General features: G+C 42.4%; 1 protein-coding gene across 2 annotated transcripts in view; it reads left to right on the top strand.

The window, feature by feature from the left end:
- Positions 1 to 745: 745 nt before the first annotated feature.
- DNTT (DNA nucleotidylexotransferase) overlaps positions 746 to 10847 on the top strand; it is a 35449-nt gene continuing 25347 nt past the window's right edge. For both annotated transcript variants that reach the window (XM_012000138.1, XM_012000147.1), the window contains exon 1: positions 746 to 1116. In XM_012000138.1, the coding sequence (XP_011855528.1) occupies positions 914 to 1116 (203 nt within the window). In that variant the 5' untranslated portion in view covers positions 746 to 913. The remainder of the gene's footprint in view (positions 1117 to 10847) is intronic.

The following is a 10847-nucleotide window of genomic DNA, read 5'->3' on the forward strand; positions in this document are numbered from 1 at the left end:
ATTAATGAAAGACAAATTTAATTTTGCACATAAAGTTACGAAATGTCTCCTTATGGCAGTGATTCTCATCTAAAAGTCATACCATCCCACTGAAGAAGACCTATGTTAGGGTTTATAACAGACTACTCTCTGGACAAACTTAATCCACTTAAAAAAACTAATAAATGTATACAGCATTTGGAATCCAAAGAACTGAATTCAGGATCTGGTTTGGCCCCTTATTCTGTGATCTTGAATAACTGAGCCTTGGTTCTCTTGTTTATAAAATGTACCTATGTAAGTGAACAGGTGGTAAATGCCCACCATGAAATACTATGGAGCAGTTAGAAGCAACAGAGCAATTAGAACACAGACCTGGAAAACATAGTTCCAAGTGAAATAAAAAGGTGATTGGCAGAATGAGAAATGTAACAATGTCATTTATGTAAAATCAAAACAACCACAAGCAGAATATAACACCCATGCAAATTACAGACATCTAGTACAGTGTCATGATTGTCTACAAAAGGAGGAGAATGCAAGTGAGTTGGGAGGTTTAAAAGGGATCAATAAATAAAGACCACAGAGGGGCCTCAGTACATTTAGAAACAAATAACATGCAAACGATGCTTCCCTGCCTTCCTCACAAGGTTACTCTGAGGAGCTAATGAGATTGTGCTTATGAAAACAAAGGTTAATTGACTGTCTTCATTATGATCTCCATATTGGACAAATAAACTGAACAGAGATAAAAATTCCCCATCATACTTTGGCAGGAAGCTGTTGCCAGGGCAGCACCCGTGAAGCCCTGCCCTGGCTTCAGAGTCTGCTGGTGAGATGACATCAAAACCCTTCATGTAGGAGGGTGGCAGTCTCCCTCCCTTCTGGAGACACCACCTGATGGGCCAGCCAGAGGCAGCAGCAGCCTCTTCCCATGGATCCACCACAAACATCCCACTTGAGCCCTCGGAAGAAGAGACCGCGGCAGACGGGTGCCTTGATGGCCTCCTCTCCTCAAGACATCAAATTTCAAGATTTGGTCGTCTTCATTTTGGAGAAGAAAATGGGAACCACCCGCAGAACGTTCCTCATGGAGCTGGCCCGCAGGAAAGGGTTCAGGGTTGAAAATGAGCTCAGGTAGGACAGCGTCGATCTCGCTTTGTAAATAAGCAGGGGCTTTGTGAACAGCTTCTTGGGAACCCAAGGAACCTGTTTTTTCTTCCACATGTGGAAGAGGCGATCTTCCCACTGGGAGAATAGCAGATTTGAAATCAAAGAACAACTAGTTAAGGAAAACGAGATAAGTGGGGACTGAATACAATTATATTGAAACTAGTTGACACCAAAAAATGAGATAAATTTTTTATATTTTGCTCTTCACTCCTATGCGATGCGTTATTTAGGGATGATAAGCAGAACACTAATTGGTAAATGGAATGCTGAACTACTCAATTTTATTCTTGACCAAATTGAACAAAGTATCACTGAGTTCAATAAAAAAAGTTTTGGCTACTTTGATGCAGAAAGCATGATTTGGTTGCTTGGCTCTTACCTACACATCTGGGCGTGCTAAGGCAACTAGCATCTGTGGTGGGCTAGGATGACTAACCAGCTTACCACAGGCACCCAGATGTGGCCTTGATCATGTTTTTCCAAAGAGCAGTCCTAGTGGGGTTCTTAGAAAGAGAGATGCTGGGTAAAGATGTATTCACTGTTAAGACAGCTCTGTCCAGGGGTGACAGACACCACACTGAGTTAGATGTAATCAGAACCCAGGCAAGGAGGTAATGGAAGCGTTTGGACCACCTAGATTGGTTCACTCACTAATCCACTCACTTTGAACAGCAATTATTCTTATTGTTTTTCTAACTGCTGTATAAGCTTTTCACTGGTCTCAAATAGATGAAGAGAAAACAAAACAAAATCCAGAAACAAATGGTATTAGAACCTTTACATAAGTGATGGTTCTGGATTAAATCGTTAAGGGGCTTGCAATGAAGGAATAATGGTTTATGCAATTGACTGCTTTGACTGTGCAGGGAATAAATTGACCACAAATTTTCAGAAAAACTATAAAAATTTTATGTGAAAAAACATTTTGATTGTAAAAATAGTCTTTGATATTTGAAAATAAAACTGACAACCATGTCATGCAGAAGAAATGTCAGCTTCCAAGTGTTGAGGAGACATATTTCAAAAGTCAATTTTTAGATATGTTCACGTTCACAACACCATGATTCATATGACATTGACTTTTCATTCATTTTTTGCTAAAATGCCCCATTCAGAAATTCCTGAGTTTCCCATGGCCTTTCTTCCACCTGATTTCTCTCTTTGCAAGGTCTCCTTTTCTCTCTTGCTGCCTCTTTTTAAACTCCTACAGCCACTGTGAATCTCATTTTCTAACATCCGTTCCAAGAAAATCCTACATTTCATCTAACTGTTAAGCCTGCCTAATCTTACAGACTTACATAGAAGGTTAGAGTTGGAGAAGACAGGAAGATTATATAGGTAAAGAAGCCAAAAAAAAAGATTTCCTTTTTTTTTTTTTTTTTTTTGAGATGGAGTCTCTCTCTGTTGCCCAGGCTGGAGTGTAGTGGCACAATCTCGGCTCACTGCAACCTCCGCCTCCCAGGTGCAAGTAATTCTTCTGCCTCAGCCTCCCGAGTAGCTGGGACTACAGGCACGTGCCACCATACCTGGCTAATTTTTGTGTTTTTAGTAGAGGCGGGGTTTCACTATGTTGACCCGGATGGTCTCTATCTCCTGACTTCATGATCTGCCCGCCTTGGCCTCCCAAAGTGCTGGGATTACAGGCATGAGCCACCATGTCTGGCCACAAATAGATTTTTTAAAAAAGAAATTAAAAGCCTTCGCAAATGTGGAACTGCTTTTCATGGTAAAGAAATCTGGCAAGGGTTAGGCAGGAAGGAAAGAGCCAGAAGTGCCACTTACTGGAAAGCTCTCCATTGAAACGTCCAAGCTTCCAGCAAGAATCCACTGATTTATTATAGGCACGGCAATGAATACATACATGGCATCTGAGGCAGGCACTCAGGAAGATGATGGGAGGTAAGTTTCTTCTGTTGGCAGGACAGCTGAAGAGGCAGCTACATGCCCCAGAGGCCTGCTGCCAGAGACCAAGCCCAGCTGCTCAGGAGGCAGAGGAAGCTAACTGGTGTATGGTGAGCAAACTGCTGCTGTGCATGTGATGATGGCAAAGTTCCCAGGCTGGTAGCCCAGAAGACACATTAAATACAAATGTGCTCTATGGCGCAAAAATAAACCACAGGAAGTAGAAGTTCTAGGTCTCAAACGGAATTTCTGTACATAGATATATAGACTTTAATTGGATAGAAAAATAAAAATTATTATAGGGTAAAAATCTCTAGATAAGAAATTTAGAAACCTCAAATCCTGGCTCTGAGCCTCCCCAGCCCTGGGGTATGGGGCATGGTCCCCTCTCTCCCCATTGATCTTAGTATCCTGATAAATGGCCTGTCTGATGTGATCACCAAATAAGATAATGCATGTCAATGTGCTTTGATAAACTAAAACAGTTAGACAGATGTAAAGTGTCATTATTTTCTTGTGAATTGCTGGATCCATTGACCTTTACAGCAAAACCCTAAGGAAAGGGCTCTCCCTCCACAATATGAACTAGGTCAAATGATATAAACAAATAGAACAAAGACAGGAAGGAAACCCATCAACATGTTATAAGTGGTTTTTTGGGGGTGGGGGTTAGTACGGAGAGATTATGGCTGTTTTTATTTTCTGTGTTTTCCGATATATTTATTTATTTTTTTGATACGGAGTCTCGCTCTGTCCCAGGCTGGAGTACAGTGGCGCGATCTCAGCTCACTGTAACCTCCGCCTCCCAAGGTTCAAGCAATTCTCCTGCCTAAGCCTCCCAAACAGCTGGGACTACAGGCATGCGTCACTATGCCCAGATAATTTTTTTTATATTTAATAGAGATGGAGTTTCACCATGTTGGCCAGGATGGTCTCGGTCTCTTGACCTCGTGATCCTCCCACCTTGGCCTCCCGAAATGCTGGGATTACAGGAGCACCGTGCCTGGCCTCTAATATATTTTTTACAATAAGCATATATATATATGCATATATATATATATGTTCACATATACATATATATAAACATATGTATATATAAGTGTATATATATACACATATATATATATTTTTGAGACAGGGTCTTGTTCTGTCACCCAGGCTGGAGTGCAGTGGTGCCATCTCGGCTCACTGCAACCTCCATCTCCCAGGCTCAAGGGATCCTCCCACCACAGCCTCCCAAGTAGCTGGGACTACAGACGCAGGCCACTGTGCCCGGCTAATTTTTGTAGAGATGGGGTTCCGCCAGGTTGCCCAGGCTAGTCTCGGACTCCTGGCTCAAGTGATCCTCTTGCCTTAGCCTCCCAAAGGATTACAGGTGTGAGCCACCATGCCCAGGCTACAATAAGCATGTATTTTAAAAATAAAAATAACAAAGAAAGCTGTTTTTTCAGCTGATAGGCAACAATTTCATTGCTCCTAACACATTTTTTTTTTGCTGCCGGGAGGATTAAATTAGAGGAAAAACCTGATTCCTGCTTTACCTGGGCCTGAACACACAAATCAGAAATGGTGTACCTCAAAGTGTTGCACTGTCTGGAGCTATTTCATTCTCCAACATGCATGCAACATATTTGGTTGGGGTTTCGCTAACATTTATGCTATATTGCAAAATACGTGCCATTCAGTGTGCCATAGGAAGCTGGTTTTAAAACGTAGATCAGGGAAAGTATTAAAACTCTTGAGATATTTTTGCATATTTATTAAAAGAATATTGAATTTTATTCCATGGCTAACTTCCTAAATTTTAGAGCAACTTGTCACCCTGGTCAAGCTGGAGAAGGATCAGAACCTACTACTTGTCACTTTATTTCATCCTGGGTTCCAATACATGGAGCTATTTTAAAATTTCATTCTGTCACCAATCCTCCTCCATAAACACATTAGTTAAGCTCTCTGTGTCTTGACCCAAATCATTGGTGTTGAGGAAGAAAATGCACGGCCAGGAAGGTTGGTTCTCCATCTTTGCATCTACCTAGCAGTTTAACACTTGCTAAGTTCCATTATTCAAGCAGCTTGACACCCACCAGAAGATACTGTCATCCTTCGTAGACTTCCATAGTTTATCTACAAGGGCGCCACTGGAAGGTATTGTCTTCAATGAAAGCAAGATGCAGCATCATGTCATCACCAATAAAGGGCTTTGTTAGTGCCCACTCTGTGCAGTATTTGTCAGGTTGTGGAGACACAAAATAGTGGAAGGCATGAGTCCTGCAAACAAGCAGCTTACAGTCAGACAGGAAAGTCAGGAATTGTACTTTTGTCGCCACCTGGAATTAGAAAAGTAGCATAGCATATTCCAAGTTTGAACAAGTTTTCTTTAGGAAAAAAAAACTAGCATTTGCCTACTCATTTTTTTACTTTTAGTCTTCTAGTATTATTTTGGTCTAGTTTTATCTAAACTGGCTGCTTGCGCTTTCCATCCAGACACTATATAATGTTTGACGTGTGGATTCTGTCTCACTCATTATCCCAAAACCATTGCCTCTAAAAGTCCCTATCAATCTCATGGTAGTAAAATGCATGATTTTTTTTCCACCTCAATGTTGGTAAAGACTCTCTCCTTGACCAAACTGTAGCACAGCTTCTAGCAGTTATCCATGTCCCCAGGATGGCCCCCTTTAAAATGCCTGCCTGAGAAAGTTCATCACTGCCAGGACAATGTCCTGTTTATTGCAGTCAAACCCTGGCAATAGGCAGCTGGCCCAGTGAACCCTCTCTTAAAGCAGTTACTTAGAAAGTTGCCATGATAAATCCTTTCTCTGTCCCTTTGAGATGTAAATCTTCTAACCATCCAGAACTGTCTTCCAAGGATCTGAGAAAAGCAACCCTTCAAAGAGACAACTCCGACTTTCAGATCCTGTGGGAGGGTGAGGGCCTAACTTCAGAGGACCATGCTCTAATTTACACCACAAAAGTTAGCTTCTCCTCCAGATAAGCTCCAATGAACAAACCCAGATAGCCTAGTCACAGGGACCAACACCCCTACTACCCCTCAGGGCTTTCCACTAGCAGCACACCCCAGTTTTTTAAAAGTCTCATGCCTTTTGTTCCCATAAAGTTGAATTCACTTCACACTGGAGCCTCTTTCCTATTGCCATCATTATAACTGAACAAAACCATCCTTCCCACTTTAACTAGTATCCAGCTTTGTTTATCTTTAACAATGTTCTATTCTACACTTCAAATTTATGGTGTCTGAAATCAAAATATTCAAAGTCATTGTTTGCAAAATAAACAGAACACCAGTTGAAAGAGGTCAGTTACCTGCTTTAGAAAATAAAAGTTGAACTGGCCACTCTCCAGGCCTCTTCCAGGTCCAGAATCCAAACACAGCTTACCTGGTTTTCTTTACAGATTTTCTCGCTCTTTCCCCACTACCTTGAGTGCCTTCTCCCTTTACCTCTCTGCCTCCAAGACCTTAGACTCCTGAAAGCCCCCAGAGAGAAGTCTTCCTGTCATGCGTGTCCGTGCAAAGACACCACTAACAGGCTTTGTGTGAGCAACAAGGGTGTTTATTTCACCAGGGTGCAAGCCGGCTGAGTCCGAAAAAGGAGTCAGCAAAGGGTGGTAAGATTATCATTAGTTCTTATAGGTTTGGGATAGGCGGTGGGGTTAGGAGCAATTTTTTGTGGGCAGAGCGTAGATCTTCTTACAAAGTACATTCTCGAGGGTGGGGAGAATATTACAAAGTACCTTCTTAATGGTGGGGGAGAATATTAAAAAGTATCTTCTTAAGGGTGGGGAGGGTGTGTTGTCACAAAGTCAATTGATCAGTTAGGGTAGGGCGGGAACAAATCACAATGGTGGAATGTCATCGGTTGAGGCTATTTTCACTTCTTTGGTGGATCTTCAGTTGCCTCAGGCCATCTGGATGTATACATGCAGGTCACAGGGAATATGATGGCTTAGCTTGGGCTCAAGGCCTGACACTTCCTCCCTAGAGTGCTGGTGGGAGTCACTGCCTAGGGTGGGCTGCCAGTTTTCCCTTTTGATGAGCAAAAGCTCTTAATCTCATCCAATTACCCCTCTCTGACTCCATGAGGCCACGTGTAGACTTCATCTACAGACTTAGACAATTTTCTTTCACATAGGAGGCCTCAAGAAATATTTGCTCAGAGAATGATTTATCTGGTGAATATAAAACCAGCCCAAGGAACTTGTGTTTACCAAGAGTAATTTTTGTAATGAAATTTTTTTTCTGCAATGCATGAGTATTACTTTTGTAATCAGCAACATAATAAATATTTTATTTTTATAAGTTCAAGAGCATGAACATGGGAGGTAAACTTTAGTCTTGCTCCAGTCCAAATTACTTTGTATTTCAAAATTTGCGGCTTTAAATTAATAAAAATTTTCTTAATCCCATTTAAGGTGGACCAAAAAAAATCGAGGCAAGATCGTCTCAGTCATAAGTACAGCAGGACTGGAAACAGAATCTTGTCCTTTGTGGTGCTAGTAAGAGTTTGCCATAAAACCAAACATAACTGCCTGATCTTTCTGTTCCAAGGATCCTGAAACAGATTAGTTGCTAAGTGAAATTGGTAGAAGGGTTTTTAAACTGTAAACAGTTCAGTTTAACTGTAAATGACTATTTAAGTCATTGTTTACAAAGTAAGTCCTACTTTGGGAAGAATCAGGAATGACCTCTCCCTGGAAAGAAAACAGCAGGTGACCATCCATGAGGATCCAGAAAGTCAGACAGAGGGTGGGAAGGAGTCTATGCCTAGGCAAACAAAAATAGCTGCCGCTTTCCTCATGGAGGATTATTCTAATTATACTTCGTGAAAGGCAGGACCAACTAGGAAAAGAAAGACAGGGAGAACAGAAAAATGGTTACCTGAGGAAAAAAATGCACAACTGAAGTCTGTGAGTCAATTCCATAACCCAGGGCTTTCAGACATCTGAGTGCCACAGTCACGATTCTTGTAATATCTTTCACCACATCTATTATTATAATATATACGTAATCTGTTTCTTTTCTTTGTTTTTTTTTGTTGGGGGGGAGACAGTGCCTTGCTCTGTCACTCAGGCTGGAGTGCAATGGCGCGATCTCAGCCCACTACAACCTCCACCTCCTGGGTTCAAGCGATTCTCGTGCCTCAGCCTCCCGAGTAGCTAGGATTACAGGCGCGTGCCACCACACCCAGTTAATTTTTGTATTTTTAGTAAGTACAGGGTTTCACCATGTTAGCCAGGTTGGTCTTGAACTCTTGACCTCAAGTGATCCACCCAGTTGGGCCTCCCAGAGTGCTAGGATTACAGGCATAAGCCACCACGCCTGGCCAGTGTGTTTCTTTTAATTGTTCCTAAACTGACTCATTTAAAATAAAATTAGCCTTTTTCTAAGGAATAATATCTATAAAAACTATGATCCGAGATGCATAATTTAAAATATAGATATAAATGAACACATAGGCCTTTTAAATATTCAGTTGTGTACCTCCTAAAATTATGTCATGTCTCTGCAGAGAAACGAGTACCATGTTGGAAAACATTGCTGTCATTGAGGCCAAAGGCTCAAGTGGGAATCAAATCTAGGCTCTGGCAGTTCAATAGAAAAGATCTTTCTCTACAGTGGTGTTTCTCAAAGTGGAGTTGTGGGCTGGTTTTAAAACATAGGTCCTCCCGTGGAGAGAGAGGGGCGATTTCCCTGTCCTTTGCATCTGAGAGGGCTGGTGACTGATTCAAAGTAAGGTACAGTGGAAGTGACACTGCGTGACTTTCTCTGGAACACAAGCTCTGGGACCCCAGAGCCTCATATAAGACATTGGAGCCTCGTCTTAGACCGCATAAAGTTGCTTGGATCCCCAGTCCCTAGTTGCACTGAGCCCAGCTTTCCAGCCATCCTCACCAAGGTTGCAGAATGTAGAACCACAGGGAACATCAGCATCTCAGCAGAACAATACAGGACAGAGGGTTCACCCAGCCAAGCCTGCCTGAAGTCCTGACCCACAAAATTGTGAGATATAATAAAATAGTTGCCTTTTTAAGCCATTATATTTTGGGATCATTGGTTATGCAACAGTAGATAACGAAAACAGACTGACTCTATCAGAATCACCAACGGAGCTTGTCAAAATACATATTCCTGGGCCCCAGGTGCAATTCCCCAGGGATTCTGAAGTCTGGTAATGGGACCCAGTAACCTCAATTTTAACCTAGCTTCCTGGATGTCTCTGGTAGACACTAGAGTTTGAGAGACATTCCTTTAGAGCTATTAATTCATTCATTCATCTATCTAGTCTACCATCATCTTTTTACCATTACTACAAATCTGGCCATGTGCTGGGCTCCAGGGATAACCCAGAGACCATGCCACTCTCTCTGCCCTCAGGAACACCAAGGACCAAGCTGGGCACCTGACAGTCAAGCACTAGTTGAAGGAGGAGACCCTGAATCTTCTTCCCTATAGGAGGCTGAGGGACCAATCCCAGTTCCCTCAGAACTGCTATAATTGGTTCAAGACCTCCCAAACTCAGTCCAATGCATTAACAATTGGTCATGGCCAAGAAATTAGGAGAAGATGGAATTCACTGATATTTCAGGAATAGCCGTCTCAGCAGAACCTTGGGATCTCTGAGGTTGAGGTTGGCTACCTGATGGTTTCTGTCACCTTTTATTATAAGAAGGAAGCCAGGGTCTCTATGGGCAAGGTAGAAACAACTTCAGCCCCAATCACAGATTTATTTGTCCTTGAAAATGACATTCATGTATATTTTCCCCCAAGTAGAAAAGTGACCATAGATAGTTCATTACAGAAAATGAGAAAATACAGAAAAGCATTTCAAACAAGCAAACAAAGCCCCCCTCAGGCATCTAACCACAGTCTAGCAGAACGTTAAGAGGCTGCTTGAGTCAGGCACACCTGGGTTTGAACCCCAGCTAAATGTAAGCGACCCCAGGCTTGGTTTTCTCCTCTGTGACTATATTGCCTACTGTGCAAGGCTGTTGTGAGGATTAAGTAGGAATATCTGCACGTGTGTATGTCGTTACCATTATCTTTGCTAATAGTCAGGGGAGTCTTTCTTTCTAGTCTGATTCCCTTTATATGCCAGTATTTATTGTTGGTTACTTAATAGTGCCTTGAGCCCCCTCCCCTCTGTACCCCCCAGCATTCTAATGTCCCCATCAGAGGCAGGGCTGTGTCCAAAGGAATCCTAGGTGAAGAGATGGTGGCAATGGACTAGGGGGGTAGGAGTGGATGATGAGAGGCCAGAATTTGGACGATGAGTCCAGGGCTCCCCCTTGGCTCATCCAACTCCCTCGGAGGTTTAGGGAAAACCCAGAGCCCAGAGAGCCTGACAGCTTCCCTGTGGCTGCTCCGTCTTGATGTGTGGCTATGGCAGCTGTTCTTTCAGATTTTCTGGGGCAGTGCTACATGTCCTGTAGTCTAGTTTAGTCCATATAATATTGTACATAAAATAGCAAAACATAAATTCTATGTGGCAGCAGCAAGGCAATACATTTACTGGTGTTATATAGGAGGTGCTATTCCATCTGTATTTCTGCCCTTGGGAGGAAATCAGTTTTCTTATTATTATGATACCCATCCAGATGTTGTGCCTCTGCAACAGGAGGAAGTGAGCAGCTCCCTCCTTTTCCAAATAACACAAAGCAATGGACGGCCAAACGCACAGACTTTGATGAGAACAGCTATAAGATCGAATCCCTGCTCCACCAACTAATTATTCACTGGGAGAAATTTTTAACGTCTCCAAGTTCATCTCTTCCCA

This window comes from Mandrillus leucophaeus, unplaced genomic scaffold, assembly GCF_000951045.1.
Source record: "Mandrillus leucophaeus isolate KB7577 unplaced genomic scaffold, Mleu.le_1.0 Scaffold117, whole genome shotgun sequence".
Taxonomy (NCBI): domain Eukaryota; kingdom Metazoa; phylum Chordata; class Mammalia; order Primates; family Cercopithecidae; genus Mandrillus; species Mandrillus leucophaeus.